We start from the raw sequence: 21,672 nt of genomic DNA, 5'->3' as shown, positions 1-21,672 counted from the left end.
GGCGACTTCAACATCCCCATTGACACATCCCTCTCACCTGCCACTAAACTTCTATCTCTCACTTCCTCCTTCGGCCTCACTCAATGGTCATCTGCAGCCACTCACAAAGATGGTCACACATTGGACCTCATCTTCACCCGCCTCTGCTCCCTATCTAACCTCTCTAACTCACCTCTTCCTCTTTCTGACAACAATCTACTCACATTCTCTTCCGTCTCCACTCCTTGTCTACAATCCCCACCCCACAAACTTGCACACCCTCGCAGAAATCTTAAAGGGAACCTGTCACCCCGAAAATCCCGGGTGAGGTAATCCCACCGGCATCAGGGGCTTATCTGCAGCATTCTGTAATGCTGTAGATAAGCCCCCGATGTAACCTGAAAGAGGAGAAAAAGACGTTAGATTATACTCACCCAGGGGCGGTCCCGCTGCTGGTCAGGTCGGATGGGCGTCTTCGGTCCGCTGCAGCGCCTCCTATCTTCTTTCCATGATGTCCTCTTCTGATCTTCAGCCACGGCTCCGGCGCAGGCGTACTTTGCTCTGCCCTCTTGAGGGCAGAGGATAGTACTGCAGTGCGCAGGCGCCGGAAAGGTCAGAGGCCCGGCGCCTGCGCACTGCAGTACTTTGTCTGCCCTCAACAGGGCAGAGCAAAGTACGCCTGCGCCGGAGCCGTGGCTGAAGATCAGAAGAGGACGTCATGGAAAGAAGATAGGAGGCGCCGGAGCGGACCGGAGACGCCCATCCGACCTGACCAGCAGCGGGATCGCCCCTGGGTGAGTATAATCTAACGTCTTTTTCTCCCTTCTCAGGTTACATCGGGGGCTTATCTACAGCATTACAGAATGCTGTAGATAAGCCCCTGATGCCGGTGGGCTTACCTCACCCGGGATTTTCGGGGTGACAGGTTCCCTTTAAACACCTTGATCTACATTCACTCTCTGAATCCCTCCTCCCTCTCACAGACATAAGTTCCCTACACAATGCGGATGACGATGCCGCTCTATATAACACCACAATAGCTGCAGCTTTGGAATCTCTTGCCCCTCTCACGCATACCAAAGCTCGCAAAATCAACAGACAGCCCTGGCACACCAGCCTGACCAAAGAACTGAGGCGAGCTTCCAGGGCTGCAGAGCAGAGATGGAAAAGATCCCACTTCAACAAGCACTTTATCGCATTCAAACAGTCCCTCATTATTTTCAAGACAACTCTCGCCACAGCTACACAAACCTACTTCTCATCTCTCATATCCTCCCTGTCTCACAACCCTAAACATTATTCAACACCTTCCACTCTTTCCTCCGTCCCCCAGCACCTCCTCCCTCCCCACTCATCTCAGCTGAAGACTTTGCCTCATTTTCCAAGCAGAAGATTGAGAACATCAGAGTCAGTTTTAGTCGACAACCCCCAGAGCCCTTCCTCCCAACTACCCAGCCCTCCACCTCCAAAACCAACTTCTCCACTATTACAGAAGATCGACTCTCCACTCTACTCTCAAGATCGCATCTCACCACCTTTGCACTTGACCCTATCCCTTCCCACTTCATCCCAAACCTCGCCAGTCTTCATCCAAACTCTAACCCAGCTCTTCAACCTATCACTAACAATTGGTGTTTTTCCCTCAAGCTTTAAACATGCCTCAAACACACCTGTCCTCAAAAAGCCCTCTCTTGACCCATCCTCTGTATCTAGCCATCGCCCTATATCACTTCTCCCTTATGCCTCAAAACTACTGGAACAACACGTCCATCTTGAACTGTCCTCCCATTTGTCTTCCTGCTCCCTTTTTGACCGCCTACAATCAGGCTTCCGGTCACACCACTCCACTGAAACTGCCCTAACTAAGGTCACCAATGACCTATTGACCGCCAAGAGCAAGTGACACTACTCTATCCTCCTCCTCCTGGACCTGTCCTCTGCCTTTGACACAGTGGACCATTCCCTATTACTACAGACCCTCTCATCCCTTGGCAACACAGACTTTTCCTTATCCTGGATCTAGTCATACCTAACGGACCGAACGTTTAGTGTCTCCCATTCACACACCACCTCCTCACCTTGCCCCCTATCTGTCGGAGTCCCGCAAGGTTCAGTTCTAGGGCCCCTGCTCTTCTCCATTTACACTTTTGGCCTGGGACAGCTCATAGAATCTCACGGTTTTCAGTATCATCTCTATGCTGATGACACACAGATCTACATCTCTGGACCAGATATCACCACCCTACTAACCAGAATCCCTGAATGTCCATCCACTATTTCATCCTTCTTCTCCGCTAGATTTCTAAAACTTAACATGGACAAAACAGAATTCATTGTCTTTCCCCCCATCTCATGCGACTCCCCCAACGTACCTATCCATTACAGTAAATGGCTGCCCACTCTCCCCAGTCCCACAAGCTCAGGTAATGCTTGACACTGATCTCTCCTTCAAACCGCATATCCAAGCCCTTTCCACTTCCTGCCGCCTTCAACTCAACAATATTTCACGGATCCGTACATTCCTAAACCAAGAATCTGAAAAAACCCTAGTCCATGCCCTCATCATCTCCCGCCTCGACTACTGTAACCTCCTGCTCTGTGGCCTCCCTTCTAACACTCTCGCACCCCTCCAATCTATTCTAAACTCAGCTGCCCAACTAATCCACCTGTCCCCCCGCTATTCCCCGGCCTCTCCCCTCTGTCAATCCCTTCACTGGCTCCCCATTACCCAGAGACTCCAGTACAAAACCCTAACCATGACATACAAAGCCATCCACAACCTGTCTCCTCCATATATCTGTGACCTCATCTCCTGGTACTTTCCTGCACGCAACCTCCGATCCTCACAAGATCTCCTTCTCTACTCCCCTCTTATCTCCTCTTCCCACAATCGTATACAAGATTTCTCTCGCGTATCACCCCTACTCTGGAACCCTCTACCACAACACATCAGACTCTCACCTACCATTGAAAACTTCAAAAAGAACCTGAAGACCCACCTCTTCTGACAAGCCTACAAACTGCAGTAATCACCGATTGACCAAACCACTATCCTCACCTACTGTATTCTCACCCATCCCTTGTAGATTGTAGGCCCTCGCGGTCAGGGTCCTCTCTCCTCCTATACCAGTTGTGACTTGTATTGTTCAAGATTATTGTACCTGTTTTTATTATGTATACCCCTCCTCACATGTAAAGTTCCATGGAATAGAGGAAAGGGATACAAAAAGATATCCAAGGAATTGATAATGCCAGTTAGCAGCATTCAAACTGTAATTAAAAAATGAAAAATCAGGGTCTCTGTAAAAACAAAACCATGGTCAGGTAGACCAACAAAAATGTCATTCACAACTGCCAGGAAAATTGTTCGGGATGCAAAGAAAAATCCACAAATAACATCAGCTGAAATACTGTACTGTCTGGAAACTAGCGGTGTGGCTGTTTCAAGAAGCACAATAAGGAGGCACCTGAAGAAAAATCGGCTGCATGGTCGAGTTGCCAGAAAAAAGCCATTACTGCGCAAATGCCACAAAGTATCTCACCTACAATACGAAAAACAGCACAGAGACAAGCCTCAAAACTTCTGGAACAAGGTAATTTGGAGTGATGAGACAAAAACTGAACTCTTTGGCCACAACCATAAATGTTACATTTGGAGAGACCAACAAGGCCTATGATGAAAGGAACAATATTCATACTGTAAGAAATCGGGTATGTAAACTTTTGATCAGTGTCATTTGGATATTTTGGGTTGTCATTATGATGTAACACAGTAGTTTGACAACAAATGACTTCACCCAACCACTAACCATGAGTGGAGAAAAAGTTTTAGTGTTATCATTCATAGCCTCTGAAAAAAGGCCAAGAAAGCAAAAATTCTGCAGGGGTATGTAAATTTTTGAGCACCACTGTAAATGTGGTTTGTACAAGTACGTGCACAAAGCAAAAATGTTTCATATACTAAACATAATAGTTGTAGCTCCACACATCACTGACATCATACAGTGTGAAGCTTGCCCACTGCAATATGTGGGGAGCACGGTCAAAACCTTAAGTCACCTTATTGAGGACACATTAGGGACGTTCTTAGCCCCACAAAACGTAATAAATATGAAGACTCCTGGGACTCTATGCTCTGGAATGAAACCAAAATAAATGTTCTTTTGGAACTGATGGCTTCGAAACTGTATGACATTGCAAAGGTGAGGAATACAATGAAAAATGCATGGAACCTACATTATACATGGTGGTGGCAGTGTCCTTATGTGGAGGTTGCACAAGTGCTACTGATGTCAGGAGCTACGTTTCATTGATGGCATCATGAATTCACAGATGTCCTGCTCTACAGTGAAAGAGAAGATGCTGCTATCACTCCATGTACTTGGTAGACCTGCACTTTACAACAGGACAATGATACAAAACACACATGTAAGGCCACTCGCATTTCTGAAGAGAGGGGTGAAATTGATTCAGTGGTCAATTGCCTCCTGATCTGAACCCCACCAAACACCTATGGTGAATTCTGAAGAGACAAGTTATCATCACTCTCCATCCATCATCCAGGCTCTAAGAGCGCTTGTTCTTGAAGAAGGGAAAAAGATAGATTGTGTATTATGTCACCAACTTGTTCATTACAGGCCTAGATGACTTGGTGCTGTGCTTAATAGTCATGGAGGCCATACATAATGCTAGATGTAGTAGCTTTTGGGGTGAACTCATTTTTGCATCAACTAATTTGAGTAAATATATACATCTAATTACAAAATCTTCAGTATTAACCTTACTTTTATGTTTTCATTACAAAAAAATGTTCTATGAAACTCAGTGTTGGCAAAATTTTAGAAACTATTTTTGTGTTCAGTGAGATATTAATTAAAATCTTACCGATCAAAGGGGTGAACTCATTTATACTGAGCAATATTTATTAACATTTAAAAAACACAGCACATAATTACAGTTTATTTCCTGCATGCCTTCTCTCGTGTTTTACAAGATATGATTTTTGCATAAAAGATTTCCCACATTCTGAACATGAATATGGCTTCTCTCCTGTGTGAATTTTTTGATGTGTGGCAAGATATGAGTTATATGTAAAAGATTTCCCACATTCTGAACATGAATATGGCTTCTCTTCTCTATGACTTTTCTCATGTTGCACAAGACTTGATTTATCTGTAAAGCATTTCTCACATTCTGAACATTAATACGGCTTTTCTCCTGTGTGAGTTCTTTGATGTTTAACAAGCACTGAATTATTTCTAAAACATTTCCCAAATTCTGAAAATGGATATGGCTTCTTTCCAGTATGAATGCTCTGATGTCTATCAAGATGCCCTTTATCTGTGAAGGACTTCTCACAAAGTGAACATGAAAATGGTTTTTCTCCTGTGTGAGTTCTCTGATGTATAATAAGATTTCCTTTATCTGTAAAGCATTTTCCGCATTCTGAACATGAATACGGCTTCTCTCCTGTGTGAATTCTCTGATGTTTAATAAGATTCCCTTTAAAAGCGAAGGACTTCCCACATTCAGAACATGAATACGGCTTCTCTCCTGTGTGCATTCTCTGATGTGTAATAAGATTTCCTTTATCTATAAAGCATTTCCCACATTCTAAACAGGAATATGGCTTCACTCCTGTGTGAATTCTCCGATGTCTACTAAGAATCGCTTTATCTGAGAAGGCCTTCCCACATTCCGAACATGAAAATGGCTTTTCTCCTGTGTGAATTCTCTTATGTATAACAAATTTTGATTTAATTATAAAGCATTTCCCACATTCTGAACAGGAGTATGGCTTTTTTCCTTTTTGCTTTCTTTGTCAAAAATCTGAGTATTTAGGAAGTTGCTTGTCACACTGAAATCTTGTGTCCACTTTGCCACCTGGAATTGTGGTAATAATGCGAGATTGCTCAGGAGAGGGTTCCCCATGATTAGGAGGATTATAAGAAAGTAAAGTACTGTGAAGTCCAGGAGGTCCATGAAGGGTAATGAGGTTTTCTCCATTACAGTGCATCCTGACATCTTTTTTACAATTGAGTGACAAACCGTTATTCTCAAAAGGAATTCCTGAGGATGAAAGAATGAAAAAAAATCACATCTAATCTACAACACAAAAGCGATTTCGAAATATATTTTACGAAGCTTACAATGAAAAACGCCAGTGAAAAGACGGGTAATAAGGAAAACAACGACATGCCACATGACAAACGGTAAGGTTTTTAATATTAGAGTTAGGACTCTCCCAATTACGGTGACCGTGACGTGGTTGGATGGCTTTTGCATTTTTTTTTTTATCAAAAAACATGTTAACTAAGTCTCTTATATTATTTTCATGCACTATTGCAATTTATTTATTTACTTCAGGGTATTTAATCATTATTCTCTAAGCCACAGAGAAATGTGAATAGCGGCACCAGTGTTAAAACATGTAATCCTTTGTACGGAGCAGCTGAGCCGGATTACAAAGCCTTTATCAGCATAAATGTCCAATTTGGAGATGCTCAGCGTATATCAACATGTGGATATGAATGACTCAGAAAAAAGTATGCGGCACTCACCATGGCAGCTTGAATGAAAAATCCTTTATTTCGTGACTATCATCTTAGATGGTAAGGTGCAGCGGTGGACAGAGGCGTGCAAGGAGAGAGGACTACGGCCGTTTTGCGTTACCACGCTTCAACAGGTCCACGCTTCAACCTGGACCTGTTGAAGTGTGGTAAAGGGAAACGGCCATCGTCCTCTCTCCCCGCCGCTGCACATTACCATCTAAGATGATAGTCATGAAATAAAGGATTTTTCATTCAAGATACCATGGTGAGTGCCACATACCACATACTTTTTCTTAATCATTCATATGCAATCATTATGTTTCGGTCTTCGTTTTTTTCTGTTCTGTGGCCAGAGTGAACGTGCGCTTACACGCTGCATGCTCACCAGTCTATATCCCAGTTTTCCCAATTTTTCGGACTGACTGACCTTCATTTCTTAAAGTACCGTATATACTCTAGTATAAGCCGACCCGAGTATAAGCCGACCCCCCTAATTTTGCCACAAAAATCTGGGAAACCTTAATGACTCGAGTATAAGCCTAGGGTGGGAAACGCAGCAGCTACTGGTAAATGTCAAAAGTAAAAATAGATACCAATAAAAGAAAAATTAATTGAGACATCAGTAGGTTAAGTGTTTTTGAATATCCATATTGAATCAGGAGCCCCATATAATGCTCCATACAGTTCATGATGGCCCTTTAAGATGCTTCATATTAAAATATGCCCCATACAATCCTGCATAAAGGTTAATAATGGCCCCATAAGATGCTCCATAGACACATTTGCCCTATATCAGAGGTGTCAAACTGCATTCCTCGAGGGCTGCAAACAGGTCATGTTTTCAGGATTTCTTTGTGTTGCACAGGTGATAATTTAATCACCTGCACAGAATGATTCCAGCACCTTGTGCAATGCTAAGGAAATCTTGAAAACAAGGATGGTTTGAGGCCCTCGAGGAATGCAGTTTGACACCTCTGTCCCATATAATGCTGCACAAATGCTGATTATGGCCCCATAAGATGCTCTATAAAGATATTTGCCCCATATAGTGCTGCACAAACCTTGATTATGGCCCTATAAGATGCTCCATACAGACATTTGCCCCATATACCGTAATGCTCCACAAATGTTAATTATGGCCCCATACAGACACTTGCCCCATATAGTGCTGCACAAACGTTATGGCCCCATAGATGCTCCAAACAAACACTTGCCCCATATAGTGCTGCACAAACGTTATGGCCCCATATAGTGCTGCACAAACATTATGGCCCCATATAATGCTGCACAAACGTTATGGCCCCATAGATGCTCCATACAAAATACTTGCCCCATATAGTGCCGCACAAACGTTATGGCCCCATATAGTGCTGCACAAACGTTATGGCCCCATATAATGCTGCACAAACGTTATGGCCCCATAGATGCTCCATACAAAACACTTGCCCCATATAGTGCTGCACAAACTTTATGGCCCCATTAAGTGCTGCACAAATGTAATGGCCCCATATAGTGCTGCACAAACGTTATGGCCCCATATAGTGCTGCACAAACGTTATGGCCCCATATAGTGCGATAAAAAAAAATAAATCACATACTCACCCCTCCGTCGCTCAGGCCCCCGGCACTTTCAATAGTCACCTGCACCTCGTTCCGGCGCCACTCCATGTTCAGCACTGACGTTCGGCAGAACGCGCGCACTAACCACGTCACCGCGCCCTCTGACCTGAGCAACGGAGCGGCGCCAGAACGAGGAAAGGTGACTATCGTGCAGCGCTCCCCTCCCCGTTATACTCACCTGGTCCCGGTGCTGTGCAGTCCCTGCTTTCCCGACGCCGCAGCTTCATCCTGTACTGAGCGGTCACCGTTACCGCTCATTACAGTAATGAATATGCGGCTCCACCTCTATGGGAGGTGGAGCCGCATATTCATTACTGTAATGAGCTGTACCATGTGACCGCTCAGTACAGGAAGGAGCTGCTGCTGCCGGCGCCGGGGAAGCCAGGGACATGCAGGGACCGCGCCAGGAGTAGGTGAGTATTATTAGACAGCCCCCGCTCCCCCTCCCCTGCCGACCCCCGGGTATGACTCGAGTATAAGCCGAAAGGGGGACTTTCAGCCCAAAAAAGTGGGCTGAAAATTTCGGCTTATACTCGAGTAGATACGGTAATGATGGCCACTCGTTTTTCTTTACTTAGCTGTTTTGTTCTTGCCATAATACAAATTCTAACAGTCTATTCAGTAGGACTATCAGCTCTGTATCCACCAGACTTCTGCACAACACAACTTTTGGTCCCAACCCCATTTATAAGGCAAGAAATCCCACTTATTAAACCTGACAGGGCAGACCTGTGAAGTGAAAACCATTCCCGGTGACTACTTCTTGAAGCTCATCAAGAGAATGCCAAGAGTGGGCAAAGCAGTCATCAAAGCAAAAGGTGGCTACTTTGAAGAACCTAGAATATAAGACATAACAAAAAGGTGTGAAACAACTGAAGTTAAGTATATAATTCCACATGTGTTAATTCATAGTTTTGATGCCTTCAGTGTGAATGTACAATTTTCATAGTCATGAAAATGCAGAAAAATCTTTAAATGAGAAGGTGTGTCCAAACTTTTGGCCTGTACTGTAGATTTACAGGTACGATCAATTTACCTAAAGAAAAGGCAGCTGGCGCTTCCCCCTGAGCTGCTGTTAACCTGCGATTTCTGAGGCTGGTGACTCGGATACACTTTTCCTCAGAAGCAGACGTGACTCTTGGTCTTCCTTTCCTGGGGCGGTCCTCATGTGAGCCAGTTTCTTTGTAGCGCTTGATGGTTTTTGCCACTGCACTTGGGGACACTTTCAAAGTTTTCCCAATTTTTCGGACTGACTGACCTTCATTTCTTAAAGTAATGATGACCACTCGTTTTTCTTTACTTAGAATTTGTATTATGGTAAGAAAAAAGCAGCTAACAATCTATTCAGTAGGACTATCAGCTGTGTATCCACCAGACTTCTGCACAACACAACTGATGGTCCCAACCCCATTTATAAGGCAAGAAATCCCACTTATTAAACCTAACAGGGCACACCTGTGAAGTGAAAACTATTCCCGGTGACTACCTCTTTAAGCTCGTTAGAATATAAGACATAATTTCAGTTGTAGTACAGGCAATCAGATGATCGCAGCTTCTATTTTGCCATGGAGACTATTGAAGTTAGTGAAAAGTAAAAAAAAAAAAATATATATATATATATATAAAAGTTTATTATTATTATTATTAATTTATATAGCACCATTTATTCTATGGTGCTGTACATGAGAATGGGTTACAAACAAGTTACAGACATCACTTACAGTAAACTAACAATTACAGACTGATACAGAGGGGCGAGGACCCTGCCCTTGCGGGCTTACATTCTACAGGATTATGGGGAAGGAGACAATAGGTCGAGGGTTGTAGGAGCTCCGGTGTTTGTGAGGAAGTGTCTCCGGTAGTTATGAGGAGGCAGCGGGGTCAGTGCAGGCTGTAGGCTTTCCTGAAGAGATGAGTTTTCAGGTTCCGTCTGAAGGATCCGAATGTGGTTGATAGTCGGACTTGTTGGGGTAAAGAATTCCAGATAATGGGGGATATTCCGGAGAAGTCTTGGAGGCGGTTGGGTGTGGAGGGAATAAGTGTGGAGGAGAGAAGGAGGTCTTGGGAGGACCGGAGATCACGTGAGGGAAGATATCGGGAGATTAGTTCAGAGATATATGGAGGAGACAGGTTGTGGATGGCTTTGTAGGTCAGTATTAGTAATTTGAACTGGATACGCTGAGGGAATGGGAGCCAGTGAAGAGATTTGCAGAGGGGGGAAGCGGAGGAGTAGCGAGGAGAGAGATGGATTAGTCGGGCAGCAGAGTTAACGATGGACTGGAGAGGTGCAAGGGAGGCCACAGAAAAGGATGTTGCATTAGTCAAGGCGGGAGATGATGAGGGCATGTACAAGCATTTTAGTAGATTGACGGTTGAGGAAAGGACGGATTCTGGAGATATTTTTGAGCTGGAGGCGACAGGAGGTGGACAGAGATTGGATGTGCGGTTTGAAGGACAGGGCAGAGTCGAAGGTTACTCCGAGGCAGCGGACTTCCGGTACGGGGGAAAGCATGATGTCATTGATTGCGATAGATAGGTCAGGTAAGGAAGATCTATGGGATGGAGGAAAGATGAGGAGTTCAGATTTGTCCACATTGAGTTTGAGGAAGCGAGAGGAGAAGGAGGATATGGCTGATAGACACTCCGGGATTCTGGACAGCAGAGAGGTAGATCTGAGTGTCATCAGCATAGAGGTGGTACTGGAATCCATGGGACTTTATGAGTTGTCCCAGGCCGAGTGTATAGATTGAGAAGAGTAGGGGTCCTAGAACAGATCCTTGGGGGACTCCAACAGAGAGAGGGTGGGATGAGGAGGTAGTGTGGGAGTGGGAGACGCTGAATGTGCGGTTGGAAAGGTATGAGGAGATCCAAGATAGGGTGAGGTCTTTGAGGCCAAAGGAGGAGAGGACCTGTAGTAGGAGGTAGTGGTCAACTGTGTCGAAAGCAGAGGACAGGTCTAGAAGGAGGAGTATAGAGTATTGTCCATTAGCTTTGGCGGTAAGTAGGTCGTTAGTGATTTTGGTCAGGGCTGTCTCAGTTGAGTGATGGGGCAGAAACCAGATTGTCAAAGAGTAAGTTAGATGAGAGGTGGGAGAAAGGTCAGCGTGGACGTGCTGCTCCAGGAGATTGGAAGCGAATGGGAGCTGAGATATTGGGCGATAGCTGGACATAGCAGTTGGATCGAGGGTTGGCTTTTTAAGGATAGGCGTGATTGTGGCATGTTTGAAAGCAGAAGGGACGGTACCAGAAGATAGTGATAGGTTGAAGAGGTGGGTTAGGGATGGGAAAAGAGTGGCAGTGAGGTTGGGGAGGAGGTGGGATGGGGTCGAGCGCACAGGTGGTGAGGTGCGATTTGGAGAGGAGACAATTAAGCCCCTCTTCAGTGATGTTGGAGAGGGAGGTTATGGGGTTAGGGCATTGGTCTGGCATACAAAGGGGTTGTGGTGGTTGAACAATGAAGACTTGCCTTGTTTGGTCGATCTTATTTTTAAAGTGTGTGGCAAAGTCCTCAGCAGAGATGAGGGAGGTTGGAGGGGGCAGTGGGGGGCGGAGGAGGGAGTTAAAGGTTTTGAATAACTGTTTGGGGTTGTAGGATAGGGAGGATACGAGGGTTGTGAAGTCGCCTGTTTAGCAGAGGTGAGAGTAGATTTAAAAGCGAGTGTTGCCTGTTTGAATGCAGTGAAGTCGTCTTGCGAATGTGTTTTCTTCCAATGCCCTGCAGTTTTAACAGTTTTGTCCTTTCTGCAACCCTGGACACTTGCCGGAGCTTTTTAGTGATGTTATTGTGCCAGGGATGTCTATTGATACGTCGCACTCTGCCATGAACGAGAGGGGCAACGTGTCAATAGCTGATACGAGAGTGGCACTGTAGAAAGCAGCAGCACTGTCTGAGTCATGGAGTGAGAGTATGGATGCCAGTGGTAGGATAAAAGTTTATATCACCATTTAAAATAAAACAAAAATAAATAAAAAAAATACACATATTTGGCATCGCCACGTTCAGAATCGCCCGATCTATCAAAATATAAAAATAATCTGATTGGTAATTGGCGTAACGATAAAAAAAAATCAAATCCCAGAATTATGTTTTTTTGGGTTGCTGCAACACTGCAATAAAATGCAATAACAGGCGATAAAAAGTTTGTATCTACCCTCACCCAGCCCAATATTTTTTTGTTGCATTTTTTTTTTATTTAGCATTTAGGGAACATGCTAAAAAAAAAAAAATCCAAAAAGCAATTGGTGAATTGCACTTTTTTAAAATTTGACCACACTTTGTATTTTTTCAGTACACAATATGGTAAAAATCCATGATGTCGTTCAAAAGTAAAACTCATCTTGCAAATAAGCCCTCACATGGACATATTGACCAAAAAAAATAAAAAAAGTTATTGCTCAGGGAAGACAAGGAACAAAAAACGGAAATGCAAAAATGAAAACCTCCAGGGTCTTGAAGGGGTTACAAATGCCCCCCCCCCCCCCCCCATGGACCATGGTAGGAGCCATGTCACTTTTCCAGAGCTTTTGTGCTACCAGTAATGTGGACACCCTCAATATTTCTGTTACCAGATGATGAACCTGAGTGGAGACTTGTTTTTTGTAGATTGAGTAGAAGCTTTTGTTGGTGGCAATTTGGGGTAAAAGACTTTTTAGATTGCATTTATCCTGCGAGGCTCTATGCTGAGCACTTACATCGGGGTTTCCATCTAAATCTACAAAATATGTGATTCAGATGACATCCCCGAGAGAGCCATTCACTATAATGAGGCAGCAGAGTTACTGTGGACTCAGATCAGTGGTGTCCTTCTTTTCAGAGGTGCACAACACTGGTCGACCGTGCTTTTATGCAAGCCTAAAAAGATAGACACTGTCGGATCATAGGACAGATGGCGTCCACTGTGCCTCCATCTGCGTCAGTATTGGGAATCTTCCGGCGGAGATTCTGTCTGAATCACAAGCTCAGGTCATTTATATGGCAGCACGGGACTTGTGTAAGAAAATATATAAGTAAATGATGGAAGTAATATTAAAAAAAGTATCATCAGGAAAATTAAAAATATGCTTTCTAAATCATTAAGAAGGTGTGAAGACGGCCCCATTATTCATCAGTGCACCGCCGGACTATGTACAGGAGCAGCCGCGCCATCACCGGACGTTTCTGCTGTGATGTGGACAGCGGACAAAGCCTCACTACACTGGAGACTTTTACATGATATCACACAGTGGTCATCATCATCACCCGCCGGTCATCATCATCGACACCCGCCAGCCATTATTACATACCTGTGGAAACATCTCCAGGAATCTCCTCCTTCCCGTCACTCACACACGGCTGATCCCCCCTCGACATCGCTTCTTCTTCTGTCTCCTCCTTCACTTTATTCTTAGTCTGATCTTCCTCCTGATATATCAGATGTAACAATCAGCACAATACAAATACCCTAAAAAGAAAAATGTAAGATGAGCTCAGGTCCCATCACTTCATGGTCAGATGTTGTGGAGGCTTCAGTGTCATCTACCTGATGATCCTCCGGGATGTTGTGATTCTCCTCCGGACAGTCCTGGGGATACAGAGGACGGGGACATCTCTCTGGTGGATTTATCCTCCTGGATCCATCTGTGGAGACACAGACTGAATACATCACCGGCCGTGTATCTGTCTATATATGAGACAAGTCTCTCAGAACCAGTAATTCTAGGTTTATGTATCAGGGACTAAATTACATTGTTGTGGTCCTCACCACCGGTACCGAGGTCCCAGCACATTGTGGCCCCAAGTATGAAGTGATGATCAACGAGGCCAAAGTCTAATGCTCTCTGCTCTGCACTCTGAGGATGAGGACCCTGAGGAGAGGGACAGAGAAGACCCTCGTCAGTCAGATGGAGGAGCCGCACTAAGAAACACAACTTCTCCAAGTTTCCTCTCCACCAGGGATGGAACCACAGAGGAGCTGGAGAAAGCTCCACATTTTTAACGTTTTTCGCTGCTTGTTTGATGCGGGTTTTGTGGAGGTTTTGACATGCTAGATTTGTCACTTGTAGATGCTCATAGAAAATAAGCATAGAAAAAAGTTCTATTCCAAAGAATGAGGTTGTAGCATGAAAATCGCTTCAAAAAATGATACTTGCGTTTTTGGTGCGTTTTGCAGAGTTTTTTCACCACCCATTCAAGTCAATGGGTGAAAAATGCTGAAAGAAGTGACCTGCTCTATGTCCAGGAAACCATGCAAAGCACAAAACACTGATGACAAATAAACAAGCTGTGTGCACGAGATTTCTGAAATGTCATAGACATAGCTGGTACTGTAAAACGCAGCTGAAAATTAGCATAAAAAAGCAGCAAAACCCCCAGTGTGAACAAAGCCTAAGAGGAGAGAACCTGCCGTCCTCCTATTAAAAGATGAGCTACTGCGCTTTTATTCTTCCTTAGAGAAAAATCTCCACATTCGCCTCGATATAAACAATAAAATAGGCAGAAAGTGCGCGGAAAGATCGGAGTCTGACTCTGAAGGAGAAAAGTGCACGTGTACGACTAACGGTCACAGCGCTCGGGAGGACGGTGTTGTGGGGAGCCCCCGGTACGCAGCAGTTAGCGCCTATCAATGTGTAATATGAGGACAGTAGAGAGCCGGCACCGGGGTCATCGGCGCTTACTGATGTACACGGGGAGCCAAGGAGAGATTACAAAGATTATCATCACCATTGTGCGGCCCGATGTCCCTGCAGGGCCAACACCTGCGTCACCATCCCACTTACATTGTTCTGCTCAGACCTCATGAAGAGGAAGAGCGGACCCCCTGACATTTTGCGGTCGTTGAGCCCTTGAGGCTAGGACCCCCGTCCCGGGCATTCTGATGTCTCTTTAACCCCTTCCTGATATCTGGTGTTCATACATGGAGGACGCCAGGTGTGCGTCTGTGGAGTGAGCTCAGATTGCTGACGTTTAACCACTTCACTGCTGCCAGCAGCCTGACAGTGCCACTTAAAGGGAACCTGTCATATAATAATGCTAATAACATGCAGATACGGGATTAATTTGCAAGTTAATAGCATTTATAACCTGCCCGGTGTCAGCCCTGAGAGCACCACTGTCGGGAGGAAATGAACCTTATCCCACCTGGCAGTGTTCAGCTTCCAGACATAGAGTTTCGGCCGGTGCAGCTACAGTCACCGCTCAGTATATACAGAGCAGCAGTTACCGCGCCCCCGGCACTGACTGACAGCCGGCTCAGCATTATGGCTCAGCATTAGAGCCGGCTGTCAGTCAGTGCCGGGGCGCAGATTCAGCCACTGCTCACTGTATACTGAGGAGCCACTGAAGCCGCACCGACCGCACCTCTATGGCTGGAAGCCGAACGCTGCCGGGGTGAATAAAGTTAGTTTCCTCCTGGCAGAGGGGCTCTCAGTGCAGGATATGGGCAAGATCAAAACATTATTAACTTGCAGGTTAACCCCATGTGTAAAGGTTAATAATGTTATTTTACATGACTGGTTCTCTTTATGTGGTTTGGTGCTCTGGTCCCCTGAGTGGTGATCCAACCTTCTCCTCCAGTACGGAGAGTTCTGGCTTCTACACCTGCAGAGCGAGTGGTGAATAGACGCGGAGGCCGGAGAACGGCTGGAAAGCCTCCATGTCAGACTGACGGGTGATCGGCTCCACCACGTCCCATCTTTATATCAGGACAGCGACTCGTGTTCCGAGGTCTGAGGGACGGTCCGGTGCCGATATTTATCCAGGACTTTGTGCACAGAACGGAGAAAGTGATTTGTCACAAAAAAGAAGAGAGAATGAAGGAGAAGACCAAGGAAGGAGACACAAGTGTCAGCCAAGAGGGAGGAGCCGGATACCGACCACGACTGATGACGACATTGAGCCTGCACCGATTCTGAGGGACGGACGAGCGACAGCGGATTAGGGGGAGAATGATCAGTAAATTAACCCCGACTCTGCTGAGTAACAATCCACGACAGACTTAGGGTACGTTCACATTTGCGTTGTGCGGTGCTGCGTCGGCGACGCAACGCACAATGCAAACCAAAACGCATGCAAAACGAATGGTTTTGCGACGCATGCGTCCTTTTTTGGCATGATTTTGGACGCAAAAAAAAATGCAACTTGCTGCGTCCTCTGCGCCCAGACGCGTGCGCCAAAAAAGACTTATGCGTCACAAAACGCAATGCAACGCATGTCCATGCGCCCCCATGTTAAACATAGGGCGGGGCACATGACGCATGCGTCGCCGCGGCTGCGCCCGACGCAGCCCGGCAGAATGCAAATGTGAACTTAGCCTTAGGGACAGAAAGAACTCACAGGAGAGAACGGACAGAAGGACGGGACAAAGAAAATGTGACCGATGCTCTAAGGAAGGAGAAAGATTCTGAAAGAAGCCGCCGAGGACGAAGACTCAAGACTGATGAAGACGAGACGGCAGCGGAGAAACCGCGACTCACAGATCAGAAGAAAATAATCAGGAAATGAAAGCTGTTGTCAGACGGAGAAAATGTAGAGAAAACCGGAGCAAGTCTGGAGAAAACTCATCTATTATAGAACGACGGCGGAGAGACGTCATCACATCCACCGGAGCCAACAAGGAGCCTCTCACCTCGTGGTGTAAGAGGCCGGAGCTCCTCCATCATCACATCCTGGTACCGATCCTGGTGTCCTTCTAGATACTCCCACTCCTCCATGGAGAGATAGACAGCGACGTCCTGACACCTTATAGGAACCTGACAACAGCCACACCGTCATCACCCAGAATCCTCCAGTGCTGTATAATGTCCCAGCAGTCACCTCTCCGCTCATCACCCAGAATCCTCCAGTCCTGTATAATGTCCCAGCAGTCACCTCTCCGCTCATCACCCAGAATCCTCCAGTGCTGTATAATCTCCCAGCAGTCACCTCTCCGCTCATCACCCAGAATCCTCCAGTGCTGTATAATGTCCCAGCAGTCACCTCTCCGCTCATCACCCAGAATCCTCCAGTCCTGTATAATGTCCCAGCAGTCACCTCTCCGCTCATCACCCAGAATCCTCCAGTCCTGTATAATGTCCCAGCAGTCACCTCTCCGCTCATCACCCAGAATCCTCCAGTGCTGTATAATGTCCCAGCAGTCACCTCTCCGCTCATCACCCAGAATCCTCCAGTCCTGTATAATGTCCCAGCAGTCACCTCTCCGCTCATCACCCAGAATCCTCCAGTCCTGTATAATGTCCCAACAGTCACCTCTCCGCTCATCACCCAGAATCCTCCAGTGCTGTCCTGTATAATGTCCCAGCAGTCACCTCTCCGCTCATCACCCAGAATCCCCCAGTCCTGTATAATGTCCCAGCAGTCACCTCTAGGCTCATCACCCAGAATCCTCCAGTGCTGTACAATGTCCCAGCAGTCACCTCTCCGCTCATCACCCAGAATCCCCCAGTCCTGTATAATGTCCCAGCAGTCACCTCTAGGCTCATCACCCAGAATCCCCCAGTCCTGTATAATGTCCCAGCAGTCACCTCTCCGCTCATCGCCCAGAATCCTCCAGTCCTGTATAATCTCCCAGCAGTCACCTCTCCGCTCATCACCCAGAATCCTCCAGTGCTGTATAATGTCCCAGCAGTCACCTCTCCACTCATCACCCAGAATCCTCCAGTACTGTATAATGTCCCAGCAGTCACCTCTCCGCTCATCACCCAGAATCCTCCAGTCCTGTATAATCTCCCAGCAGTCACCTCTCCGCTCATCACCCAGAATCCTCCAGTGCTGTATAATGTCCCAGCAGTCACCTCTCCACTCATCACCCAGAATCCTCCAGTACTGTATAATGTCCCAGCAGTCACCTCTCCGAGGCTCATCACCCAGAATCCTCCAGTGCTGTATAATGTCCCAGCAGTCACCTCTCCGAGGCTCATCACCCAGAATCCTCCAGTCCTGTATAATGTCCCAGCAGTCACCTCTCCGCTCATCACCCAGAATCCTCCAGTGCTGTATAATCTCCCAGCAGTCACCTCTCCGCTCATCACCCAGAATCCTCCAGTGCTGTATAATCTCCCAGCAGTCACCTCTCCACTCATCACCCAGAATCCTCCAGTGCTGTATAATGTCCCAGCAGTCACCTCTCCGCTCATCACCCAGAATCCTCCAGTGCTGTATAATGTCCCAGCAGTCACCTCTCCGCTCATCACCCAGAATCCTCCAGTCCTGTATAATGTCCCAGCAGTCACCTCTCCGCTCATCACCCAGAATCCTCCAGTGCTGTATAATGTCCCAGCAGTCACCTCTCCGCTCATCACCCAGAATCCTCCAGTGCTGTATAATCTCCCAGCAGTCACCTCTCCGCTCAGCAGCTCAATCATCTTGTTGCTGAGCTCCAGGATCTTCTTGTTCCTCTCATGTAGCAGGGAGTGCGGGGGAGGCTCTGTGATGGGGCCCGGGCTCCGCCCTCCTGACTCCTGGAGATGGATGATGGGAGTCACACAGTCCCCCGGTGTCTTCCTCACTATTGTGTAATCCTGTGTATGGAGAGAGACACTTAGGGAGAAGATTCCTTCCCGACTCCAGATCTGACAATCAGTAGAAATCCCGGGATCAATAACCGTCTCCAGTAATCTGGGGCCATAACCGGGAATATTATTCCCCTCCGGACAGACATCCCGGCCCCTCTACAGCTCTTATAGGGAATCCCCATGACAACTCCTCCGGGCAGAGAGCTCCACACAATCACTGCTCTTACAGTAAAGAATCCTTCTCTCTATTCTGGATGTCGGACTTGTCACAGAACACAATAAAGCTGATAGAAATGTAGAGGAGTTACCTCTCCGCTCAGCAGGGAGATGATCTCCAGGGCGAAGTGGAATAATCTTCTGGTGGTCTCATCCCTGTCCTCGTCCATCCTCGGGGTCATTCAGGAGGAGGAGGGATGAGCACTGGATCAGCTGGAGGGATCTCGTCCTGCCGGCGTCTTCATGATGAAGGAGAAGATGGAAATCACAGGGGACGAGAGAACGACAATCACTAAATTCTGCCAAATATCAACATTTATCAGGAGGAATCTGGAGGAGAAGCCACAAAACTCCACCGCGGCCTCCTCCACCGATCTGACCGCTCATCATCAGCCGCGTAGGAGGACGGTCACCGTGGTAACAACACCTCCAGAAGAGGACGGTCACCGTGGTAACTACACCTCCAGCAGAGGACGGTCACCGTGGTAACTACACCACCAGCAGAGAACGGTCACCATGGTAACTACACCGCCAGCAGAGGACGGTCACCGGGGTAACTACACCTCCAGCAGAGGACGGTCACCGGGGTAACTACACCGCCAGCATAGGACGGTCACCGTGGTAAGTAAACCCCCAGCAGAGAACGGTCACCATGGTAACTACACCGCCAGCAGAGGACGGTCACCGGGGTAACTACACCGCCAGCAGAGGACGGTCACCGGGGTAACTACACCTCCAGCAGAGGACGGTCACCGGGGTAACTACACCGCCAGCAGAGGACGGTCACCGGGGTAACTACACCGCCAGCAGAGGACGGTCACCGGGGTAACTACACCGCCAGCATAGGACGGTCACCGTGGTAAGTAAACCCCCAGCAGAGAACGGTCACCATGGTAACTACACCGCCAGCAGAGGACGGTCACCGGGGTAACTACACCGCCAGCAGAGGACGGTCACCGGGGTAACTACACCTCCAGCAGAGGACGGTCACCGGGGTAACTACACCGCCAGCAGAGGACGGTCACCGGGGTAACTACACCGCCAGCAGAGGACGGTCACCGGGGTAACTACACCGCCAGCAGAGGACGGTCACCGGGGTAACTACACCGCCAGCGGGGGACGGTCACCGTGGTAACTACACCACCAGCGGGGCCGTGAGATGAGGAGCAGACGCTGCACATCCCCCATACAATGCTGCCCGTCCCCAACAGTGAGGAGCCGCAGTCACAGGGAGCAGGAGCCTCCACAGGAACAGCTCTGATCTCACCCCACACTCTCCTCTCACAGATTTACCACAAACCCTCCTGTAATCTCACCGGAATGGCGGGAAATCTGCTGCTGGCTGACACCAGAGAACACGAGCTGCACACAACCAGGACGGAGCTGCTGCACGGAGAGCTGAAGGACCTGTGGTGACGTCACCGTCATGTGATCAGGGGGCGGGGCTCAGGAGAGAGGAGGTGAAGGACCTGTGGTGATGTCGTCATGTGATCAGGGGGCGGGGCTCAGGAGAAGTGGTGAAGGACCTGTGGTGACGTCAGGGGCTGGCATGTTTAGCCTGGGGGAGGCCGCCCCCAGCTTCTGTGCCCTGTAGCCCCTGAGTACAGCACCTGTGTAACAGACGTTCACCTTCTAACAACCCAGTTCATAAAAATGGTTGAGGAACAATAAATACTTACAATAGGAGTAAGGCTGCTAGTGTTTAGTCACATGTTCCATACTGAATTAGTGAAACATCTGACATTAGGATAATATCTATGCTCAACAATAATATGCATCGATATCACACATCAAATAACCTATAAACGCTACACCATGTAATGAGTGTGTATAATATATGGATGGTGTATGCTATAATAGTAGATGGAGGCCGGGTGCTGTGGCATCGGGGGGCGGTAATGTCGCGATGGGGGCTGGCTTTGCAGCGTTGAGAATCTCTCCGCCTCATGTGCGCCCCCATCTATCCACTCTTTCTTTCCCCCAGGTGCTGACTTCTCCCGTCTGTGCTCTCTTCTTAGACAACACTGACATTACAGCAGGAGATCGCAGAGGATTCATTTTGTGGGGTAAAATATTTTTTAAAAACAGTGAAATATTTTACCTCACAAAATGAATCCTCTGTGATCCCCTGTAAGGTCAGTTTTGTCTTTTGCTTCCTCCCCTGCCCAGGAGATGTGCTATGCTCTGTACACGGTCAGACACAGACAATTAAAATGAACTTTCGTTTGTGGGAAAACCCCTTTAATGTGACGGCTTCCTCTGCCTGTAGACACGTCGCGCATCTGCCACCGGGATCAGCCAAATTATTCACTGCACCTGTCCGGAATTCACACAAGCGCAGTAAATCAGACCGCCGCCATCTTTGTGCAGACAGATATCGGCGGTCACATTAAAAGTGCGCATGTGCTCCTCCTGTAGAGATGGCGGCGGTCACATTAAAACTCCTCCTATACAAAGATGGCGGTGGTCAGTGAATCGTTCGGCTGATCTCAGCGGCGTGTTCGCGACAGTGTTTTGCTGGTGCTACCGCGCAAGAGAATGTATAACGCATATGCAGTGTGTGTGTGTGTGGTGCATAGGGCGTGTACAGTGTGTGCAGTGTCAGACTGAAGAACATTGGGCCCACCGGAGGATTTGATTCTGAGGGTCCACCTTTTTCCCCCACTGAAGAGCCCCATAGCAACTGCAAGGTTTGCACTATGAACTCTCATGAAGTAGAAGCCAGGGCCCACCTGAGGATTCTGCGGTTCTCTGGTGGGCCAGTCCAACCCTGAGTGTGTGTGTGGTGTGTACGGCGTATACAGTGTTTGTGTGGTGC

General features: G+C 47.3%; 1 protein-coding gene and 1 pseudogene across 1 annotated transcript; both read right to left on the bottom strand.

Moving 5' to 3' along the window:
* Positions 1-4,858: 4,858 nt before the first annotated feature.
* LOC138658528 (zinc finger protein 345-like) overlaps positions 4,859-21,672 on the bottom strand; it is a 131,498-nt pseudogene continuing 114,684 nt past the window's right edge.
* Positions 5,790-20,263, bottom strand: LOC138658439 (oocyte zinc finger protein XlCOF7.1-like). Its single transcript, XM_069745842.1, has 7 exons — positions 20,171-20,263; positions 18,947-19,093; positions 18,465-18,644; positions 16,754-16,877; positions 13,670-13,767; positions 13,434-13,551; positions 5,790-6,048 (listed from the first exon to the last, which is right to left on the bottom strand). Exons 2-7 carry the CDS (start codon positions 19,034-19,036, stop codon positions 5,801-5,803), a joined length of 858 nt encoding a protein of 285 aa, XP_069601943.1. The 5' UTR covers positions 19,037-19,093; positions 20,171-20,263; the 3' UTR covers positions 5,790-5,800.

Source organism: Ranitomeya imitator, chromosome 1 (genome assembly GCF_032444005.1).
Source record: "Ranitomeya imitator isolate aRanImi1 chromosome 1, aRanImi1.pri, whole genome shotgun sequence".
Taxonomy (NCBI): domain Eukaryota; kingdom Metazoa; phylum Chordata; class Amphibia; order Anura; family Dendrobatidae; genus Ranitomeya; species Ranitomeya imitator.
The sequence above is the reverse complement of the archived record's forward strand: the minus strand, read 5'-3'. Positions and strand labels throughout refer to the sequence as shown.

Bases quoted from the DNA above. Each gene is read 5' to 3' on its own strand.
- LOC138658439 (XM_069745842.1), bottom strand. From the start codon at position 19,036: ATGACCCCGAGGATGGACGAGGACAGGGATGAGACCACCAGAAGATTA. The intron at 13,768-16,753 runs GTGAGAGGCTCC...GTGTCTCCACAG, and splicing joins CCGGCCTCTTACACCACGAG to ATGGATCCAGGAGGATAAAT. The intron at 6,049-13,433 runs GTATGTAATAAT...TTTCATCCTCAG, and splicing joins TCCTGGAGATGTTTCCACAG to GAATTCCTTTTGAGAATAAC.